This window comes from Culex pipiens, chromosome 3, assembly GCF_016801865.2.
Source record: "Culex pipiens pallens isolate TS chromosome 3, TS_CPP_V2, whole genome shotgun sequence".
NCBI lineage: Eukaryota > Metazoa > Arthropoda > Insecta > Diptera > Culicidae > Culex > Culex pipiens.
The window spans coordinates 120034936-120058830 of record NC_068939.1 but is presented as its reverse complement, the minus strand read 5'-3'; the positions used below and the strand labels follow the sequence as shown (position 1 = coordinate 120058830).

At 32.4% G+C, this 23895-nt stretch overlaps 1 protein-coding gene and 1 long non-coding RNA gene across 6 annotated transcripts in view; one reads left to right on the top strand and one right to left on the bottom strand.

Annotated features, from left to right (window-relative positions):
• Positions 1–5516: 5516 nt before the first annotated feature.
• Positions 5517–23895, bottom strand: part of LOC120413922 (calcium uptake protein 2, mitochondrial) — a 127198-nt gene continuing 108819 nt past the window's right edge. For 4 of the 5 annotated variants that reach the window (XM_039574901.2, XM_039574902.2, XM_039574904.2 and 1 more), the window contains 4 exons: positions 16222–16299; positions 15929–16165; positions 15705–15873; positions 15139–15647 (listed from right to left, as the gene is read on the bottom strand). In XM_039574901.2, the coding sequence (XP_039430835.1) occupies positions 15286–15647; positions 15705–15873; positions 15929–16165; positions 16222–16299 (846 nt within the window). In that variant the 3' untranslated portion in view covers positions 15139–15285. Of the gene's footprint in view, positions 6588–15138; positions 15648–15704; positions 15874–15928; positions 16166–16221; positions 16300–23895 lie in introns of those variants that run through there. The other variant, XM_039574903.2, reaches the window with a different exon arrangement.
• LOC120413923 (uncharacterized) lies at positions 16299–23053 on the top strand. The gene is made up of 3 exons (XR_005604990.2): positions 16299–18522; positions 18580–18732; positions 22471–23053. It is a non-coding gene; the product is annotated as an uncharacterized LOC120413923 (long non-coding RNA).

Below are 23895 nucleotides of genomic sequence, written 5' to 3'. Positions count from 1 at the left end.
TGCATATTTTTTGTATCAGGCGTTCGTAAAACTATGTAGTCGAAACTTTGACTAATATATAAGGTGTATTTCTTTAGAAAATGTGCTCCAAGAATTGCATCATCAGCGAAATGCTTCAAAATGTAGAACTTTTCCTCGTATTTTGAATTTCCTATCAATAAAATCATATTTACAGATCCTACTGTATCTTCTGCTATTCCATGAACCCCTCTAATGGAAATTCTATCGTTGAAATCAATGTTAGTTAAACGCATATTACTAACCACATCCCATCTTACAAAATTGTTACATGATGCGGAGTCAATTATAAATTTGTGAAATTTTGTTGGCCTTGCCAAGGTAGCAATATTTGCATAAAATATTGAATCATTATTGAAATTGATTTTTAATGTTTCATGTGGTGGAATGTATTCTTTAAATTGCATTTTAAAATTATTTGGAATTTGATTTTTATTGCGTCGACTATTTGTATAAGTTCGTTTTAAAGTGCTCTTTGCAGTATTCGTTTTATAAAATTCATAAAATTTGTTAGCTTGATAATTATTTCTTTGATTAAAATTTGTATTTTTATTGTACCTGAAATTTCTGAATTTTCTGTCAAAATTAAGGTTTGAATTTTCAGTACTAGCAAGTAACCTTTGTTCGAGAGTTCTTAAAGACTCTCTGTCAATTCGTTCATTTTCTAAAAATTCTAGCAAATTTTCCAACTTCATATGACGGTTATTAGTGGCAATTGCTTTGATTTCATTATTTATAATTCCAACTATAAAGTGGCTTTTTAAGCAATAAGCTGTAAATGAATTTTCGTTGTAACTTTGATCAATTTTTATGATTTCGTATTTTATGTCAAGAACTCTTCCTGCATATGATTTTAATGATTCATCCCGTCCTTGTTTCAGAGTTTCAATTTGTTCAATTATACTACCAAAAGTAGTTTTGATACCAAACTCTCTAATTAAATTTGCCTTGGTTTCTTCCCAAGTGCTTGCATAAATTCGGTTAATACGTGCTGCTGCTTTAAATTTTAGTTTCATAAAAACAATATTTAAAAATTTACTCTGATCTTCGCCTTCAGGAATTTGATCAGCATAATAATCTATTAATATTAAAAATTGCTCCAGTGAGTCTAATGACCCATCAAATTCTGGAATAAGCTGGATTAAATCCGTCATCTCCAAATTCGCCATCTTTAACGGTGCACATCAACAAGAGCTTTTGCACCAAGATTTTTGTTACAGATATTTTAGTATTTTCGAAACTACGGGAACTATCGATATAATGTTTTATTCATCCCCTAAAGTACTGTCTACTAAGTGATTTACAACAAAATTTGCCTGTTTTTACAATCAGATTTGTGCAGGATTGGGTCCGTAAGTTTGTCAATTTTGGCATAAGAAGACAACAACTTCCTTGGTTGCTGTGCACCCTTTTAAGCGTGTTTTTAACTATTTACATCAAATTTCGGTATAACTTTTGTTTACTCACCCTAAACTGCCAGATTTCCATGGTCGTCTTCTTGGGTGTCCGATGTGGCTGATTTTCGTCTCCAGTTGGTCCAGATGATCTCGTCATTGTTGAATCCCTAATGCTGTCCATCGTTGGCCGGTTTCGAAATTTTCGATGCTTCTGCCATTGGTCGATCTCGTTTTGGTTCCATCTCGTACTGCTGCACATTTGCTTCCATCTTAGAACTCCTTACATAACATTTTCTTCAATTTAACGTTTTTTTTTTTTACTATTTTAACTGTTTGTTACTTCGCGAAATCATTTTGTTCATTAACTTTCACACATAGTCACATTTTCAACTCTCGGTTTTGTCCAATCATAATGGCGTGTCCAAACACACACAGCGTTGCTTTCCGCTAGTCACCACCTGAACGGCCCGAGCGGTTTAGGCTTTCAGGATTTTTGTGATATTTACTTGCAGAGTCAAAACAGATCAGTAAACTTCACTTATTTGTATATTACACTTTTTTAAAGATTACATTTTTGCGGTAACACTCTTAACTTTTTTACGCGCACGATCACATCACTTTGCATTAAGATCTTCGTCAAGCCAGTTCTCTATGTTGAAGCCAGACTTGTCCTCCAGACCTCTGCGCCGAGCCATGCCAGACCCGAAATCTGCTACGTCCCTGGTTGACTCCACGGCGGCTAAGTCCCGGCGGACTCTTCGCGGCGGCTAAGTCCCGGCGGACTCTTCCCGGTGGCTAAGTCCCGGCGGACTCTTCACAGCGGCTAAGTCCCGGCGGACTGCGGCCTCCACCGCTAAGTCCGGCTGGACTGGGGCCTCTGCTACTGGTGGCTGCTGGCGGGTCTGGCTGGTCTGGGGCGTCTTCTGGAACTGGAACTGGACTGGAACAAGAACTGGAACTAACTGGACTAATTGCCCTCCTCAAGAATTTTGGGGTTTTTATAGTCAGTCCCCGAAAACTCTACTAAATTTTGTTCTACTAAAAGTGGTCCGTTTCGATGAGAAGCATCGATGAACCTCATGAATTAAATTATGCAGACCTCTGCAATTCTTCATGACTTTCCGTATGGTGTAGTGAGTACACCTCAAAATCGGAAGTCATGGGTTCGAACCATTGTCGTGAAACTTTAAATTATGTTATTGGAATATCAAAATTATGTTCCCAAAACATTCTCAAAAATGTTGGTCAATAATGAGAAGGTCGAATTCTCCATTGAACAAACATGCCAATGAATTTGGTTAAGCCACACCCTCAATTTCCCCTGTGTAATAACATCGCACATTCATAATTGAAAGCTTAACCATTTTTTTGATTGCCTAACAATTGGCGAAATTTAATAAAGGGCTTTTCAGGTGAGGATGACTCATGATCCACACCTGTACATAAGCTTAATTATTTGTCGCGCAACGCGAGTCGACGGGTAAAATTATTTATGCTTGCGTAAGCGCGCATGGTCAGAACTGTGGTGAGGATCGATAAATGGACAAATTTAATGATTTAAATTTGAGGTCGCTGCACTATTTTCAAAAAAGTTACCTAAAAATGATTATAACTTGAAAACGGTGCACTTTATCAAAATTTCACTAAAGTACTTTTTGATTGCAAATTCGATTTTACATCGAAAAATGAAGTGGAAAAATTTTTGCGACCAATATTTCGATTTTTTGAAAAAATCTGTATTGATTCAAAAAATCATAACTCGGTCAAAGATTTTTTGCCCTTTCTGGAAATTTCTAAAAGTTGGCATTTTATGTCCTCTAAAACATATCAAAAAATAAAAAAAAATTCAAAATAGTGTTTTTTTGCAAATCAAGTTTTAGTGACAAAAAGTTAAATAAAAAAATCACCAAATTTTTTTTACCGTGTATCATTTTTTTTTCAGTGCAGTCCATATCCATACCAACAACTTTGCTGAAGACACCAAATCGATCAAAAAATTCCTTCAAAAGATACAGATTTTTGAATTTTCACATATCATTTTTGTATGGACAGCTACCAAATTTGTATGGAAAATTATATGGACAAACTAATGATGCAAAATGGCTTCTTTGGGCATACCGAAGGCACCAAAAAAGTTTCAGCCGGATTAAAAAATACAAAAATTAAAATTAAAGAAAAAAGACCGATTCCGTAGAGAACTGCTCCTATGTAAAGAATCAATAGTAAAAGAAAGATAGTAATTTATGAAGTAGATAAAGAAATTAACAATAGTTAATAAATAGAGGTAACAAACAAGCTTAGGTTGTATTGAGGGCAATTTACAGGGAAGATGAGAAATTATTCAAACAGATAAATAAAGAAAAGGCACATGATAAACAAAATTGACATCGCTGCCAAATTAAGGGAAAGAAGACAGTTTGTTACAGCAGCATCAATTGGTAAAATAGAGTGGAAAAGCGTTGAGAAATAAGAGAATCAAATAAGTAAAATCGAAATCAAATGGAGGATAGTAATCAGAAGCCGTTTTAGAAAATCAGTGAAACAAAATAAACAGAAGATAGCTGTTAGCTGAAATGGAAAGAAGAGAAACCCCGTTCTGCGATGCTCAGGTACATCCACAGCAGTTGACTCAACATACTGCGAATCGAAACAATACCGTCTACAATCACAAATTACTTCCCTTTCCCACATTGTCGCGCCCCTTTCTTTTAGCCGTCTCGACTCTGACCCGCGGTGATCAAAGGTTTACGATCCGTTTTCACAGGCCACCAGCTAGGTCATCATGAAAACCAAGCCAACGTGGAGGTAAGAAAATAGGACACTCGCAAGAAACCAGAGCTATACTGTTCTGATCAAGATAATTCGGATGATCTAACAGAACTACGGATGTAGTTAGTTGCGCCCCTTCCAGAATGTTCCTTACGTGGACGTCAACCGAAGAGCACGCAACAAGGTCAGTGCCATTGCATGCTCTTAGGTATCAATCCTTGGCCTGCAAATTTCTATGGAAAATTATATGGACAAACTAACGATGCAAAATGGCTTCTTTGGGCATACCGAAGGCACCAAAAAAATTTCAGTCGGATTAAAAAATACAAAAAAAAAAATCGAATGGCTGAAAACTGAGAGAACTGCTCATGTACCTTCATACGCACCAACTTGGCTCGTGCTCTATGTGGTATCAAGTCAGGGCTCCGGCGATGGCCTGATATAAGCTACCGAACAACATTGGCAATATGGTGTCGTTTGTTTACCAACATGAGATTGTTTGTGAACGAACCAGAAAAATCCTTTTTTGTAAAATTTTCTATAATCGTTATGTACTAAATTTAAAGTCATACATAATAAACAAAATTAAGTTAAATTCTAGAACAGAAAAAAATATATATATTTTTCAATTTAAACCGCTTGCATCGCAATTCTAAGCAAGATTACGCAACAAATCATCGTGCCTTTAGTTCATCTTTAGTTTTTAAACCAGTTTGCTTTAGATTGTTGTTTAAATTATGAAATTTAGCATAGATTAAGATAATGTGCAACATTTTCCATTTCACCCGTGCGGGAAACCGATTGTTCCTCGATAAATCAGATTTCAGCGGACTGTATTTTCTCGGTTTCGAATTTGGCGGAAGAGACACAAAACACGCGTCTTTCCGCTCCGTTTTCTGGTCAACAACTTGACGTTTAATGCAAAACAATACAAACATATAGGTACACACAAAAGGGGAAACCAAGGCTTGTTACACAAAAGGTGTTAACACAAATCTCGTCGAGCACCGATAGTAGGGTAATTCATGCGTTCCAGACTGTCAACATTCCAAAACGTCACGCAAATCTTCGGTTCGCCGCTTTTGTTCCTGTATGACGTTTCGAGGCGAAGCCCTGTATCAAGTGGAACAGAAAATGTTCGAGAAGGGCTCCTCTTAAGTCTTATCTAACGGGACTTCGATGAGGGTGACAATCAGCACTTTACGACCAAACGGGGACTCCAAACTTCATGCTTCCCCTCGAGTTGAGCCTGTACAGTCATTTTTGTTATTTTTGTTGGTCAGTGTAATCGAGGGAGTTTCTTTTCTGTTCTACCTTGGGATGGGCGAAAGATTTGATTACAGTCATAATAGGTTTATTCAACAATCCGTTTGGTCTAAACTTTAAGTTTGATGGGTCCTACGAAGCCATTCGTTGCATTGATTTATCCCTCGATCTGAATTGCTAAACTGGCAACACTGGTGTCACTTTGACAGCTGCGATGAGGGGTCAAACGATGCTTCAGAAACATTTCAACAGGGAGTAACTTTTCAAGCATTTCTGCTGTCATCTCAAACCGTTTCAAAGAATCGTCTCAGCGGTTGATGTAACGCAGGAGGCTTGGTGATGGTAAATGATGTTCGAAAGATTTGGCAGCGCTAGTGGTAGATTAGATTAGATTGACCGAAATGAACAATGAGGTGACGTTTCAAATGGACTAAAATTGAATGTATACACACATGTGTGTCCCGCTCACTCTAGCTAACGCATAGTTTGACGTGTGCGTGATGGGCTGCTTTGTTTACATCCAAAGTTACGACCGATTGAAAATTGACAGCAGATCAATTTGCAGCATAAAAAATAACGCCCTTTTGAAATGTTTGTTTTTTATAAACTGTAGGGTTCACTGTTTGTTAAAAATGCAGGTTAAAATGTGTGCGCGGTTTGTGCTATTCGGTTTGATACGTTAAAAGCTATATTTTAAAAGCTTTGGTTCGTAGAAGATGAGGGAGTTGTAACAATTATATGAGTTGTTTTAAATTTCATATTTTTTAAATTCTAGGTTGGGAAATAACAAGTTTCTTCAATAAATAGTTAGTACGATGGCAAATAGTTTCAATTTTAACCTAACTCAAATTGCCTAGTGAGTAACGTTCGATTTACAACATGTAAAACGTAAATTTCAGCTAAAACAAAGATTAATTTATCAACAAATTAGTTGAATTGCACCGAACACGAGAGAAAATCAACTAAAGCGCGGAGGGAGTAGATTTTTGGTATAGTTGCTTCTGGACAATCTTACGTGATTGTCCATTTGCGGGAAGATATACTGATAGATAAATGTTCGATAATTTAAGATTGCTGTTTCATTTCCTGCTTGAGACAGTGCTTGAAAGCCTCCCAGCCCTCGGATTTCACGTTCGACTGAAAGAGAAAGAAAAAATAATTATTAGTCATAGAAAATCAAAACTAAAAAAATGTCTAAACTTCTGAAATTATTAAAAACAGTACTAACCTGTTCTGAACCTCGAAGACGTTAAAACACAAAACATACAACAAAAATGGACAGCACAGAAATGGTCAAAACCGAAAGTCTAAGAATTTTGGTGTTTTGGGATGTGTACTGAAAAAGTAATTCTGTTGTGTTTAGTAGGTGTGGGAAACAAATGTGGATGCCAAATTTATATTTTTGAACAGAATGCTTAAATTAGTGACACTACTAACGAACTTATATTAGATGATTTGATCAATACTTGTATGGTTGTTATTCAGACAATATTCACAAATAACAAAAGCAGGAGCACATAATAATTTAGAAAAAAAAACAACTGGAGCTACTTACCGTGGCAGTTAGTATCGGTTTGGTTTGAAAAGAGTGGTTCTAGATTCTCGTTTAAACGGACTCGATTTTACCTGGACAACCAGGTCTGAACCAAAAAAAATCTGACAAACAAATTTTCTCAAATTATTGAACAAACTTGTTATAAAAATTGTATAATTTTACCGTTTATACTTCACTAAATAAACTAACTGGATCTATATATTAGTGATGGCGATGGAGAAAAAATCAATTATCCTCAGTTTTGATTTCTTTTCAGTTCAACAATGGTAACTCCAAAGAATTTTATCGGCTTCTCTTAAAGAAATATTTTTAAACATGAAAATACATTTTTTAATAAAAATTAAATTGGCAATGGGAGAGACTAGGAAACTTGGGAGTATTGAAAATCTAAAAAAGTTTGAATAGGTCAAGCAGTTTTGGTTTTTAAATATTTTTTAGAGGATTAAAAACGACATCTTTTGAGCTATAGTGCGTTATGGTGCAAAATCTGGGTTAGAAGACACCATGTTTTAAAAAATAGTGTTTTTTTTGGAAAATATAAGAAAAACTGGATAACAAATTACAAAAAATCATTTTTCAAAGCTAAATCGAAATACTTAACAATTTTTTTTATAAAATGAAATAGTTTAAGTCAAAATTTTTGATTATTTATAGGTTTTTTGAGTTAAAAAAATGGTTCTTGAAAGAAAAGTACCTTTGAAAAAGTATTTTTAAAAGGCTGAGAAAATTTCGTACAAATTTCCCTCTGGAACTGGAACGATGAAACCGAATTTCTCTAAATGCCGCCTAATTTTTTACTGACGATATCTTGGAAACTTTTGGTCCGATTTTCAATGTAAAAAATTTAAACTTTTGAGAAAATTTCAGAACATTTCAATAAAAATAATCTAATATTTTAAAATCAAGCTTAAATTTAAAAAAGGTGTATAAATACATTATTTTCTTTATTAAATATTTTGGACCAATTTATGAAATTTTTAATTTTTGTTGTTTTGATATTTGATTGATATTTTAATTTATTTTAAACCCAGCTCTCAAAATTGTATGGAGACTTGTATGGGAAAAACAATGATGCAAAACTACTTCTTTTGGCATTAGGAATCAATTTTTGAATGGAGTGAAAAAATATTTGCTGATTTTTTAATTTTTTTCCAGAAACTAAATTTCCTAAAATATATTTTTTTTTTTGATTTTCGAGATTTTTTTTATATATTTTAGGGGACAAAACCCCGTAACTTTTGAGCCATAGAGAAGCATGGTAAAACAATCTGACGCCATGTTATGATTTAAAAAAATAGTGATTTTTGAAAAAAAAAACTCGAAATTTGACCTGATATTTTTATGTAAAATGAAATTTGCAATCGAAAATACTTTACAGATTTTTTGATAAAGGGCCTCGTTTTCAATATATAGCCACCAAAATTTTGATTTTTGCGAAATATTTGCAGTTTTTCGAATATTTAAAGAAATATTTCTCGAATTAAAAAAATACGTTTTTTGGGAAATTGAGGGAATTGGGTTTTTATAAAAAAAAATAATTAAAATATCGGCAAATATTTTTTCCGTGTGCCATTTTTTTCTCAATAGTCCTCAACAATACCTACAATTTGTCGAAGACACCAAAACAATTAAAAAAATCCTTGAAAAGTTACAGATTTTTGAATATTTACGTACCTTTTTTGTATGGGAAGCTGCCAAAATTGTATGGAGACTTGTATGGGTAAATCATTGACCCAAAATGGCTTCTTTGGTCATAGGGAAGGCCCCCACAAAATTTGAGTCAAATAAAAAATACAAAAAATCGGCCGATTTCGTAGAGAATTGCATCCCTTTCTTTTTGGAGCGGCTTGAATTTTGAAAAATACACGGAAAAAAAAGTGTGCGAGAAATCGTGAATTTCGATTCATGAATTCGTGAATAATTTTGTGCATGATTTCGTGATACCTTTCATGATTTCATGAATTTTATTCATGAAATCGTGCATAAAAATGCACGAATTTATGAATTTAATTCATGGCAAAAATATTTTTACGAATATTCATGAATTTTCCTTCATGAAATCATGCATATCACTATTCATGATTTCATGACTGATTTTCATGAAGTCATGACTAAACTTCATGAATTTATGAAAAATATTCATGATTTTACGATTATTTATGCATGCGTAAATTTTACGTCGTAAAATTTTATTCGCGAATTTATGAATCATGTTTTTCATGATTTCATGAAAGTTAACATGTTTTCATGAATAAAATGCATGAATTCGTGCATAACATTCATGGGTTTATGAATTTGTATCCATGTTTATGACGAGTGATCTTGATCAATCAAGAACAGTTTCGTTCGAACTGTCAAGTTTGTTTTTCGCTTGCCAGTTCAGCCGCGTGTTTATTTGCCACGAAGTCAATCGCGTTGTGACTTGTCGCGTCCTGTTGTGTTTGCCGGTGAAAGTGGCCGTGATTTGTGGACCCGGGATTTGGAGGTGCTGTCCACCGGAACCGGGAAAAGATCTGCGGCCGTTCCGTTGGAAATGGCAACGGAGCCAAGGGCTAGCAGGAAGAGGACCGAACTGCAGGAGGAGGACCGAGTGGCAGTAGGAGAACCGAGCGGCAGGAGGAGTAACAAGGTAAGATATCTGCAAAAGACGGAACAGTTCCCGGTTTGTTCGCGTGTATGTTTGAAGTCAAGGGGAACATGGTCCATAAGACAGTTCCCGTGTTTTATTTCCGCGTGTGGTAGTTTCTTGGTCGCGGACTCGTAGGGATTTCGATTTTCTGTCAATTTCCGGAGCATTCTACGCGTGTGACAGACAGTGAGGTTTGTTTTGGTTTTGGAAACGAAAAAATCCCGTTTTTTTATCGGTTCTCGTGGATGCGCTGAGTGACATTTCGGTGCTTTGTTTTGAGCTAGAAATGGGGACATAGGTAAAGTATGTTAATAATTTTAATGATTTTAATATTGTAAGCATATTATTTTAAAGTATTTAACATATTTAAAGTATTTGAAGTTAATAACGTATTTTAATAATTTTCAGCATTTCAATTTTCTTAGGTACTTTAATTTAGTAAAGACTTTTATGTTTTTTGAAATATTATTATTTTTAGGTATGTTAAGTATGCTAATGAATTTAGGAATTTTTATTTTAACAGGTATGTTAATATTGTGACTTTTAAAAGTATCTAAGTATTTCAAGTATTTTAAATATTTCAAGTGTTTAGAGTTTGTTGAGTGTTGAAATAATTTTAAGCATTTAATTTTTTCCAGGTATTTTAATATTGTAAGTATTAAAAATATTTTAAGTATTTGAAATATTTATTTTTTAAGTATATTCATTTGTTCAGGTATTTTAATATTAAATGTTTTTAAAGTTTTCAAGTATTTCAAGTATTTGAAATAATTGAAGTGTTTAAAGTTTGTTAAGCTTTTAAATAATTTTAACGGTGCACATCAACCATAGCTTTTGCACCCAGATTTTTGTGAAAGACATTTTGATATCTTCAAAACTACGGGTACTAACAAAATATTTTTTTATTTATCCCCTAAGGTACTGTCCACAAAGTAATTTACAACAAAGTTTGATTATTTTTACAATCCCGTTATTGCAGGATTGGGTCCGTAAGTTTGAGAATTTTGGAATAAGAAGACAACAACTTCCTTCATTGCTGTGCACCCTTAAGCAATTAATTTTTTATGGTATTTTAATATTTCAAGAACTTGAAATATTTTAAGTATTTTTAAGTTTTTAACATATTTAAAGTATTTAAAGAATTTTAATAATTTTAAGTATTTTCAGTATTTTAAGTATTTTAAGTATTTTAAGTATTTTAGGTATTTTAAGTATTTTAAGTATTTTAAGTATTTTAAGTATTTCAAGTATTTCAAGTATTTCAAGTATTTTAAGTATTTTAAGTATTTTAAGTATTTTAAGTATTTTAAGTATTTTAAGTATTTTAAGTATTTTAAGTATTTTAAGTATTTTAAGTATTTTAAGTATTTTAAGTATTTTAAGTATTTTAAGTATTTTAAGTATTTTAAGTATTTTAAGTATTTTAAGTATTTTAAGTATTTTAAGTATTTTATGTATTTTAAGTATTTTAAGTATTTTAAGTATTTTAAGTATTTTAAGTATTTTAAGTATTTTAAGTATTTTAAGTATTTAAAGTATTTTAAGTATTTTAAGTATTTTAAGTATTTTAAGTATTTTAAGTATTTTAAGTATTTTAAGTATTTTAAGTATTTCAAGTATTTAAAGTATTTTAATTATTTCAAGTATCTAAAGTATTTAAAGTATTCAAAGTATTTAAAGTATTTGAAGTATTTAAAGTATTTTATATATTAAAAGTGCTTAAAGTATTTTAAGTATTTCAAGTATTTCAAGTATTTCAAGTATTTCAAGTATTTCAAGTATTTTGAGTATTTTAAGTATATTAAGTTTTTAAAGTATTTAAAGTATTTAAAGTATTTAAAGTATTTATAGTATTTAAAGTATTTAAAGTATTTAAAGTATTTAAAGTATTTAAAGTATTTTAAGTATTTAAAGTATTTAAAGTATTTAAAGTATTTAAAGTATTTTAAGTATTTTAAGTATTTTAAGTATTTTAAGTATTTTAAGTATTTTAAGTATTTTAAGTATTTTAAGTATTTTAAGTATTTTAAGTATTTTAAGTATTTTAAGTATTTTAAGTATTTTAAGTATTTTAAGTATTTTAAGTATTTTAAGTATTTTAAGTATTTTAAGTATTTTAAGTATTTTAAGTATTTTAAGTATTTTAAGTATTTTAAGTATTTTAAGTATTTTAAGTATTTTAAGTATTTTAAGTATTTTAAGTATTTTAAGTATTTTAAGTATTTTAAGTATTTTAAGTATTTTAAGTATTTTAAGTATTTTAGGTATTTAAAGTATTTTAAGTATTTTAAGTATTTCAAGTATTTAAAGTATTTTAATTATTTCAAGTATCTAAAGTATTTAAAGTATTCAAAGTATTTTAAGTATTTGAAGTATTTAAAGTATTTAAAGTATTTTATATATTAAAAGTGCTTAAAGTATTTTAAGTATTTCAAGTATTTCAAGTTTTTCAAGTATTTTGAGTATTTTAAGTATATTAAGTTTTTAAAGTATTTAAAGTATTAAAAGTATTTAAAGTATTTAAAGTATTTAAAGTATTTAAAGTATTTAAAGTATTTAAAGTATTTAAAGTATTTAAAGTATTTAAAGTATTTAAAGTATTTAAAGTATTTAAAGTATTTAAAGTATTTAAAGTATTTAAAGTATTTAAAGTATTTAAAGTATTTAAAGTATTTAAAGAATTTAAAGTATTTAAAGTATTTTAAGTATTTAAAGTATTTAAAGTATCTAAAGTATTTCAAGTATTTAAAGTATTTAAAGTATTTAAATTATTTAAAGTATTTAAAGTATTTAAAGTATTTAAAGTATTTAAAGTATTTAAAGTATTTAAAGTATTTAAAGTATTTAAAGTATTTAAAGTATTTAAAGTATTTAAAGTATTTAAAGTATTTAAAGTATTTAAAGAATTTAAAGTATTTAAAGTATTTAAAGTATTCAAAGTATTTAAAGTATTCAAAGTATTTAAAGTATTTAAAGTATTTAAAGTATTTAAAGTATTTAAAGTATTTAAAGTATTTAAAGTATTTAAAGTATTTGAAGTATTTGAAGTATTTGAAGTATTTGAAGTATTTGAAGTATTTTAAGTATTCTAAGAATTTTAATTACTTTAAGTAAAGAGTTTAAAACTCTAAAATAAAGTATACAAAGAAAGTATTTTAGGTATTTCAAGTATTTTAAGTTTTATGAGCACTTCATTTATTTTATGTATTTTGCTTATTTCAATTATTTTGAGTTTGTGAAGTATTTAATTTATTTAGCGTATTTTAAATAGTTTGAGTTTTTGAAGTTTTTAAAGATTTTTATTTTGTTGAGTATTTTAAGAATTTCGGTGTTTTTTTTAATTTTCAATTCAACTCTCTATGACTCTATTTGCGTCAAATTAAAGTGTTTGATCATCTGCATTTACAAAAATAAATCCTTTTATTGTAATTAATCACTTTATTGTAATTGGAGTTATTAATGAGACAAAAAAATTATGGCTTTATTATACGAATTATCGATTATTCTATTATTAGTTCATCAGACAATCGAGTCTGGACTGTACAAGAAATCCCTTAGGTCTTTTTGTATTTAATTTAAGTTTTCGTTGTATTTTTGTATAGTAACGATCGGTACCCAATAAACGTTTCCGAAATGCTCATGTCAAGTTTTTGAATGTTGGTTTTACTAAATTTATGATTGTATTTTTAATTTATTTAAAGCATTTTTGAACATCACATAACTGGGACCTTTGTAAATTCAGAATTCTTCCGCAGTGACCGGTAATCGGTTCCAAGGTGGCCAGATGGAGCCAGAGTACATTGGCATCACATACAATGGCTACAGTTTTAAATTTCATGAATTTTGATATGTCACATAACAGGGTTCCTTGCACATTCCGAAATGTCCCCAGTGACCACCGGTAACCGGTGACCGGTTCCAAAGTGGCCAAGTGGGGCCAAATTACATTGGCATCACTTAAAATGGCCAAAGATTTGAATTTCATGAATTTTGATATGTCACAAGGCAGGGTTCCTTGCACATTCCGAAATGTCCCCAGTGACCACCGGTAACCGGTGACCGGTTCCAATGTGGCCAAGTGGGGCCAGAGTGCATTGGCATCACATACAATGGCCACAGTTTTAAATTTAATGAATTTTGATATGTCACAAGACAGGGTTCCTTGCACATTCCGAAATGTCCCCAGTGACCACCGGTAATCGGTGACCGGTTCCAAAGTGGCCAGGTGGGGCCAGATTACATTGGCATCACATTAAATGGCCACAGTTTTAAATTTAATGAATTTTGATATGTCACAAGACAGGGTTCCTTGCACATTCCGAAATGTCCCCAGTGACCACCGGTAATCGGTGACCGGTTCCAATGTGGCCAGGTGGGGCCAGATTACATTGGCATCACATTAAATGGCCACAGTTCTAAATTTCATGAATTTTGATATGTCACAAGACAGGGTTCCTTGCCCATTCCGAAATGTCCCCAGTGACCACCAGTAACCGGTGACCGGTTCCATAGTGGCCAGGTGGGGCCATAGTACATTGGAATCACATAAAATGTGCTCCGTTTTTTTTTTTTTTCACAAAACAGGATTCCTTGTCAATTCCGGTATGTGGCACGATATGGTAAATGTACAGAAAAAGTAATCCGGAAATTGTGAAAATCGTACCATGAAATCGTGAATATTACGAGTTTTACTTTACGAATTTTTGAACTATGCATATTGGGCACGAATAAGCCAGGAGCCGTGAATAAATATGCATGATTAGACATGCCCGATTACACTCGTAAACGTGAATTAAATTCATGATTTCATAAAAAAAAATCACGAATTCATGAAATTTATGCATGATTTCATGAAGTTTATACATGATTTCACGAATTTTTTTACGCCTTCAAAAATAAATCATAAAAAATATTCCAGAACTCATGAATTTTGTGCACGAATTCATGAATAAAATTCACGATTTCATGATTTATTTACATTTTTTCATGAATTGTGAGCATGAAATCGCGAATATTTTTACGCCTTCATTTACAAATCGTAAAAATAATTCGAGATTTCATGAATTTTGTGCACGAAGTCATGCATAAAAATTCATGATTTCATGAATTTTATGCATGAAATCATGAATTTTAATTCACGAGGTATATTTTTTTGATCGTAATCATGAATTTTTATTCATAAAATCGTGAATATTTTTCACGACTTCATGCATCCATTTCATGAAATCATGAATATTATTCACGTTTACGAGTGAAATCGGTCATGGAAAGTCATGCATATTTATTCACGATTCCTGGATAATTCGTGCCCATTATGCATAGTTCAAAAATTCGTAAAGCAAAAATCGCGATATTCACGATTTCATGGTACGATTTGCATGATTTTCGGAAACCTTTTTTTTCCGTGTATTTGGAACGGCCTAAGAATTTGTAAAAAATTCTCGCAAAGAATTTTGTTATTTTTTTAAATTAAAATAATATTATAAGGTAGGAGAATGAGATCCTAAGCTATAGTAAAAATTCTAGTCGTAGTTGAATTGTGATTTTTAATTTCTCAAATTCCTACATTGAAGTTCAAGTTAAATGCCACCTTCAAACCAAACCGATCCCAATTCCACACAATTTAGACCGAAACCCATTTCCTCCCCCCCTTACTGCCGAAACTCCCCGCTAAACTTGTCGTAATACCCTCCCCCGCGGGCGTCCGCGTGGAAGTAAAAGTAAAGCAAATACCGTCTCAACCGACGACACGCTCGCGAGCGCATCTTCAGCAGCTGCCGCAGCGTGTTGGCCTCCATCGTTTCCTTGTCGATATCGTCCAGATAGTCCTCGACCACGTGCTCGTAGTGACTTACTTTGAATCCGCGGTGCAGCCGGTCCTTCATGATGGCGATAAACTCCTTGTACGACAGCAGCCCGTCGCCGTCCTCGTCGAAAATCGCAAACACCGTGTCGATCAGGTGCGAGTTCAGCTCCGAGCCGGTGCAGATCTTGACGGCGCGTCCGAATTCGTCTGAAAGGTGGCGTTGAGAGTTATGAAATCGTTGGAAACTAATCAAAGTGGAGTTACCCTTGGAAATAGGTTGATCGGCAAGCGTGTACATCCTCATAGCGATCGAGAAGTCGTCCAGGTTGTTCAGAAACTGGCAAAACTGGCGGAACTCGTCGAACGAAACGCCCTTCTCCTTGGCCTCTCTGTCCAGCAGACGGTCCAGGTAGTTGTCGTACTCGTCAGTGTCCTAAAAAACGCATCACTCAATGACCCATTCTTCAAACGAAAGCTACTCATCATACCAAGTAGGTGTACCGCAGCAAGATCTTGGCAAAGTCCACCTCGGTGATGCACTCGCAGCCCTTGGAGAACTCGCAGAACTCCAGTTCCAGCACCTCCGTCTGGAGGTTCTTCATGAAGTTGTAGAAGCCGTCGTACTGCAGATCCTGGTTGCCCTTCTTACCGAAGAAGTGAATCTGCAGCGTCGTGTCGACCTTGTGCTTTCGCTGCAGACCCTGCTCGTCATCCACGTAGTCGTCCTGAAATTGAGGTTGAACATCAGAACCACAATTTTTGAGGATTCCGCAAATCTTACATGTTCTTCAGCTTCCTCTCCCTCCTTGCTTTCGATTCCGCGTTTTCCCTTCCAGGCAAAGCTGAATATCTTCTCCATCTAACATTGTCCGTGAGTGCAGTAAAGAGATAAACAAAAACACAAACAAAAAGAAACATTAGAAACTTCGTAAAAATAAAGGTTGAAACCGGGACCGGGGACGCATTCACAGTTTTACCAAGGAATACAGTGTGTGCCGCTTTAACATAATTACACAACTTGCGATTCCGTGTTACCCATTAACCTTGCGCAGATGCCTCATTCACCAGAATAGATACCTATGTGTAAATTTGCCTTTTTGAACATGATGCGGTATGCACGTGGACGTGGACAATACGAAGGACAGTTTTGGAGCGAAATCGGTGCGAAGAAAGATATTCTCAGTTTTTCAAAAAAAGTATGCCCTGCTGAGTTTTGAAGAAAGGGGGAATGAGTGCGTCGTATTTTTAAAAACTTCCCGAAAATAGGATGGCTAAAAAGTTTGTGAAAGATTTGTTTGCAGTTAATGGACATTCTTGTGGAGTAGATGCATATTTTCATCCATTTGGCAAATTTGTGTTTCATGCTTCTCATAAACGACTGGTTTCAGTGAGGATGTGCCATGTTGCATTTAGTTGTAAGTGAATTAAGTCGCGTATGGGTTTCCACCTTAATGTGTTCAAATAGAATTGGTTACAACTGGACCATTAGTGGGACAATATAATTTTCGCGATTTCGCGGATGCCGCGAAGTCCGTGAAATTTGTCCTACACTGAGAATTTTGATCAATCGGTGAAATTTTGAATATTCAAAGAAATGTCTCTAATGTAATTCTACAATATTTTTTTTATGTTTTCAAACGCATTTCTTGAATTGTAATACCTTGTTAAGCTATTTATTTTGAAATTTGCATATTTTTTTATTTGTTCACCCTCTACAACCCAACCCAACATCTAGACGGGCTTTGATCTTAAAAATGGCCAAAAATCAATTTTCCAACCAATTTTTGATCCTCAAAAGCATTTGAAAGAAGAACTCTAAAAATTAAAGAAATTTTTGGGGTTGGAAGTTTGACTTGTTTTATGTGCCAATCAAGGGTCCTGATTTTCGGTTTATTGAACGAAAACCACTCACTCATCGCCTATCCATTCGTCGCCTATTCTAACCCGTTAGCATTCATGAGCGAATGATACTCGCAAGCAGCCAGCGAGTGGCCCGAACTGTTCACTCAGCGAACAAATACATCGTGAAAATATTTGTCTACTTCGTCGCTCGACGACACTCACACACTACCATGCTCAGCGAAGATCCATTCTCACAAAATGCCAGCGCGGCAGTCTTTTTGTCTTCACGCCCTCAGTTTGCCATCAATTTGATTTTTTCTTGGTGGAAGTTTCTTTGAATGGTGTCTATAATGTTATGAAATCAAAATAAATGCACAATTTAATTGATAACATTGAATTTAGGCAACCCAAATCAATGAATATAACGCAGCGCATCAGAGAAAAAATGTGTTCAGTTCAGAGTGATCGGCGACGTTCGGCCTGCCTGAGCCGTTCGGAGACTGAGCCGATCAGAGAGAGAAGGAGAGTAGAAGAGAGAGTGTCCGGGAGCGAATGATGTGAAAGTGACAAACGGTAGGAATTCATCAGGGCAGTATCGCGTCGCTTGCTATTTGTGCTCGCGAATGGAGTGGTTGATTTTGAGCAATCAGGACCCTTGGTGCCAATGTTTTTAAATATTTTATTTAAGAGGTCAACTTTGGCTGTGTTTTTTACTAACATTTCCTATATTTTAAGTAAAAAGAAGTATGAGGTAATTTTTGTAGTGTCCCAGAATATGCCTCTCTCTCTCATTTTTTTACAATTTAAATTATAATGTTGCCATTCTATACACGGAACAAAATCCGGTCAGCGAATCTGAAACAAAATCGCGACAAATTCGGAAACTTCTCTTGTTTTCGAAATCATCGAGAATGTTGTCGATTCTGGAGAAATTGTTTTCGATAACGAAACAAATTGTTTCCAAAATCGCAAACATCGTGTTTTCGGTGTATTTTTCTGCCTTTGCTCGCCGCAGCAGGCCGCAGCCAATGCGTTACGCGACGTCAAAGTCAGCTGGACGCGCTCTGCAAGCAAAATCAAAACAAACAAAAATCGCGCAAAAATATCCAATACTCCGTGTGGAGCAGGTTTCGGAGATTGTGGTCCCATAGAATCCGACCACGTTTACCCGGACAAGAAGCTGTCCGTGAAGGCGGCGGGGAGGAAGGGTGCTAACAGTTCTTCTCGGTTCTACGCGGAGGTAAATATGAGTAAATTTTTGATTCTCGAAGTTGTTTACCAAACTTTTCCGTTCCAGCTGACTCCGAGTCGAAAAGGCGCATCAGAACCGCCGGAAGATGCTGAATCTGTTTTAGGTGATCCATTTTCTGACGCCCAGTTTGTGCGTACGGATCGTAAAGTAGACCAGTTGACCGAGTGTTAAATGCTGACCTCAAAATAAGCAGCACAGGTGAGAATTTGATTTACAAAGTGACTAATCAAAATCAGAATTGCATGTATTTATGGTTCAGCATCAAGAACGATCAAACCTCACTAGTTTGACAAACTCTACTAGATCGACCATGAGAGAGAACATGACGAGTTCTTCGGGAGGATCAACGAGGACTTCTTTGGAATCTGCTGCAAACTGAAATCGCTTTTCGGTGCAACTTCTGAAGTGTTGCTCAATCTGCACACTTTGGCTGGTCGTTTTGGTCGATTGATCTCAAGCCGATGCACGTGATTGGTGAAAACGGTCGAGCTGAAGTAGATTCCTACACGCTTTGCGGCGTAAATCTGTACGCTTTGTCGCCTCAATTCTATCGGGTACACTCCACTTCCACCGACCCAAGGTTTCCCGGTAGATGTTATGCACATGGAGCAGCTCGCGATTCACGCAAAAGTCGAGATCGGTTGCATTGTTCCTAATAATGAAGCTTTTCTTCAAAAAATTTATCTGTCCACGTCCAGCTGTCTGAGCTCTGTCCACGACCAACGGGTGCAAGCTATATTCCTTCTCATTATCCCGAAAACCTATGGCAGCTTTGTCCGGTCCGCGTTCGGCACAGTTCGTCTAATCAACGATGAGTACTTCAGCTGTGGTTGAATTTTTTTTATTAGTCTAAGAAGTCTGAGCTTAGTCTAAGCTTTAATCATTCTCAGGCTTTGTGAGTTTTAACGCTGTTGCCTTTCCATCTCTTCTTTTCCCTAGGGGACCATCCATAAACCACGTGGACACTTTTGTGGGAATCTGTTACCCCCCAAAAATACAAAAATACAAAAATACAAAAATACAAAAATACAAAAATACAAAAATACAAAAATACAAAAATACAAAAATACAAAAATACAAAAATACAAAAATACAAAAATACAAAAATACAAAAATACAAAAATACAAAAATACAAAAATACAAAAATACAAAAATACAAAAATACAAAAATACAAAAATACAAAAATACAAAAATACAAAAAAAAAATACAAAAATACAAAAATACAAAAATACAAAAATACAAAAATACAAAAATACAAAAATATAAAATTACAAAAATACAAAAATACAAAAAAAAAATACAAAAATACAAAAATACGAAAACACAAAAATAAAAAAATTAAAAAATATAAAAAAAACAAAAATACAAAAAAAATACAAAATACAAAAATACAAAATACCAAAATACCAAACTACCAAAATACCAAAATACCAAAATACCAAAATACCAAAATAACAAAATACCAAAATACAAAAATACAAAAATACAAAAATACAAAAATACAAAAATACAAAAATACAAAAATACAAAAATACAAAAATACAAAAATACAAAAATACAAAAATACAAAAATACAAAAATACAAAAATACAAAAATACAAAAATACAAAAATACAAAAATACAAAAATACAAAAATACAAAAATACAAAAATACAAAAATACAAAAATACAAAAATACAAAAATACAAAAATACAAAAATACAAAAATACAAAAATACAAAAATACAAAAATACAAAAATACAAAAATACAAAAATACAAAAATACAAAAATACAAAAATACAAAAATACAAAAATACAAAAAAAAAATACAAAAATACAAAAATACAAAAATACAAAAATACAAAAATACAAAAATACAAAAATACAAAAATACAAAAATACAAAAATACAAAAATACAAAAATACAAAAATACAAAAATACAAAAATACAAAAATACAAAAATACAAAAATACAAAAATACAAAAATACAAAAATACAAAAATACAAAAATACAAAAATACAAAAATACAAATTTTAAATTTTAGAATTTGAAATTTTTTGAATTTTTGAGAACTTTTGAAATTTTTTGAGAATTTTTGAAAACTTTTGAAATTTTTTGAGAATTTTTGAAATTTTTTGAGAATTTTTTAGAAGTTTTGAGAATTTTTGAAAAGTTTTTAGAACTTTTGAGGATTTTTGAGATTTTTTTAGAATTTTTGAGATTTTTTCAGATTTTTTGTGAAATTTTGAGAATTTTTGAGAAATTTTGAGAATTTTTGAGGAATTTTGAGAAATTTTGAGAAATTTTGAGAATTTTTGAGAATTTTTGAGACTTTTTGAGACTTTTCGAGAATTTTCGAAAATTTTTGAGAATTTTTGAGAATTTTTGAGATTTTTTGAAATTTTTTGAGAATTTTTGAGAATTTTTGAGAATTTTTGAGAATTTGTAAGAATTTTTGAGAGTTTTCGAGAATTTTTGAGAATTTTGGAATTTTGCGAAATTTTTTGTGTATTTTTGAGAATTTTTGAGAATTTTTGAGAATTTTTTAGAATTTTTGAGAATTTTTGAGAATTTATGAGAATTTTTGGGAATTTTTGAGTATTTTTGAGAATTTTTGAGAATTTTTGAGAATTTTTGAGAAATTTTGAGAATTTTTGAGAATTTTTGAGAATTTTTGAGAATTTTTGAGAATTTTTGAGAATTTTTGAGAATTTTGGAGAATTTTCGAGAATTTTCGAGTTTTTTTGATTTTTTTTTTGAAGTTTTGAGAATTTTTGAGAATTTTTAAGAATTTTCGAGAGTTTTCGAGAATTTTTGAGAATTTTGGAATTTTTTGAAATTTTTTGTGAATTTTTGAGAATTTTTGAGAATTTTTGAGAATTTTTGAGAGTTTTTGAGAATTTTTGAGAATTTTTGAGAATTTTTGAGAATGTTTGAGTATTTTTGAGAATTTATGAGTATTTTTGAGAATTTTTGAGAATTTTTGAGAAATTTTGAGAATTTTTGAGAATTTTTGAGAATTTTTGAGAATTTTTGAGAATTTTTGAGAATTTTTGAGAATTTTTGAGAATTTTTGAGAATTTTTGAGAATTTTTGAGAATTTTCGAGAATTTTTGAGATTTTTTGAATTTTTTTTTTAATTTTTGAGAATTTATGAAAATTTTTGAGTATTTTTAAGAATTTTTGAGAATTTTTGAGTATTTTTTAAAATTTTTGTGTATTTTTTAGAATTTTTGAGAATTTTTGAGAATTTTTGAGAATTTTTGAGAATTTTGAAAGTTTTTGAGAATTTTTGAGAATTTTTGAGAGTTTTTAAGAATTTTTAAGAATTTTTGAGTATTTTTGAAATTATTTGAGAATTAATGAGAATTTTGGAGAATTTTTGAGAATTTTTGAGAATATTTAAGAATTTTCGAGAGTTTTCGTGAATTTTTAAGAATTTTGGAATATTTTGAATTTCTTTGTGAATTTTTAGAATTTTTAAGAAATTTTTGAGAATTTTTGAGAATTTTTGAGAATTTTTGAGAATTTTTGAGAATTTTTGAGAATTTTTGAAAATTTATGAGAATTGTTGAAAATGTATGAGAATTTTTGAGTATTTTTGAGAATTTTTGAGTATTTTTGAGAATTTTTGAGATTTTTTGAGAAATTTTGAGAATTTTTGAGAATTTTTGAGAATTTTTGAGAATTTTTGAGAATTTTCGAAAATTTTCGAAAATTTTGGAGATTTTTTGAATTTTTTTTTGAATTTTTGAGAATTTTTGAGAATTTATGAGAATTTTTGAGTATTTTTAAGAATTTTTGAGAATTTTTGAGAATTTTTGAGTATTTTTTAGAATTTTTAAGAATTTTTGAGTATTTTTGAAATTATTTGAGAATTTAAGAGAATTTTGGAAAATTTTTGAGAATTGAAACTGTACTATTGAAATTTAATATTCTCTATTCGCAGTCTACGGCTCGCAGCTGAACCGTGAGTTCGGCAAACACCTTCACAGATCCGACTGCTGGCGGAGATTCTGGGGACTTGTTCCAGGCGGACGGTCTTCTAGTGGAGGCCACTCCGCTCAAGTCGATTCTCGAGGTGTCGGCGGTCTACCTCCAGGACTTCTGGCGGTACGCGAATCCGCTCAAGGAACGTGCCAGCTCGTTGCGCGACGCTGGAAATCAACCAGATCGACGACCCGAGCACGCTGCACCGGTCTCAGCACCTCTATCCGGGTGGCCCCGCCGCCGACGTCACCGAACACGAGAAGAACCTGTACAATCATTACCAAAAACATAGTTGCCGATACTTTGGCAATTAGAGCCACCTTCTTCTCAAACTGCTAGCACCGGGATTCACGTCACGGGGAGTAACATGCCAACGGCGGCACCGACGCCCAGCAGTAACCTGCTGCCCCGCGGACATCCAGGACGACCAGATCAGAACAATCGACGACTGATTGAATCAAAATTCCGAAGTAAAACCACTCACACAATTGCTTTGATTTTATTTTGAGTCATGAATAAATAAATAAAAACATTGAAACCTTTTCTTCTTCTTCTTATTTCCATCCAAAATTAGAAAACCAACGGTCAATTCAAAACAGTAAATATTGTAGTGGCTGCGTGCTGCGTACTTTTGGCAGGCATGCGTTACGGCGTTACGTTTGCGATATCGAAAATCACCGTTTGCGATATTGGAAGCAATGCTTCCTGCTGACGGGTGTGAACGGAGGTTTGCGATTGGTAGAGCAAATCGGAAGCAAAGTTTGCGATTCCGCAAACCGGATTTTGTTCCGTGTAGCAGAAAATGTAAATAAAACAAGCAAAAATTTAAAAAGTGAAAAAATTAGATAGGCAAAATGGAACGATAGGAGGTGGTAGAATAGGCCAAATACTACCAAAGCAAACATAAACTAAATAAGATAAATGCTAATTAAAATACTAAAAATAAAACAAGAAAAATATAAAACAAGAGAGGTAAAGTTTTTCGTAGAACAAAAGTTGTTCAAAATGACCTCCTAAACACGGGAAAAATAAAAAAAAATCAAAAAAAAAATTTGGGTTGTAGAGGGTTGTGAACATTTTTTTTCACTTACTGGATAGTAGCAAAACACCGGTTTGAGAAAATTACAGACCGATTTGTTTCACTTTTTTTCAAAAAATATGTAAACTTCGAAAAAAAATTGCTTTGCCCTAGACTGATATGCTCAAATTTCAACAAAAATGGAACATTCATAAAGGTAAAACCTTTATGAATGTTCCATTTTTGTTGAAATTTGAGCATATCTGTCTTTTTAACTATGGCAAAGCAAATTTTATTCGATGTTTACATTTTTTTTAATACAAAATAAAAATATGTTTTGCTTCAAAATAAAAACTTTCATGATGA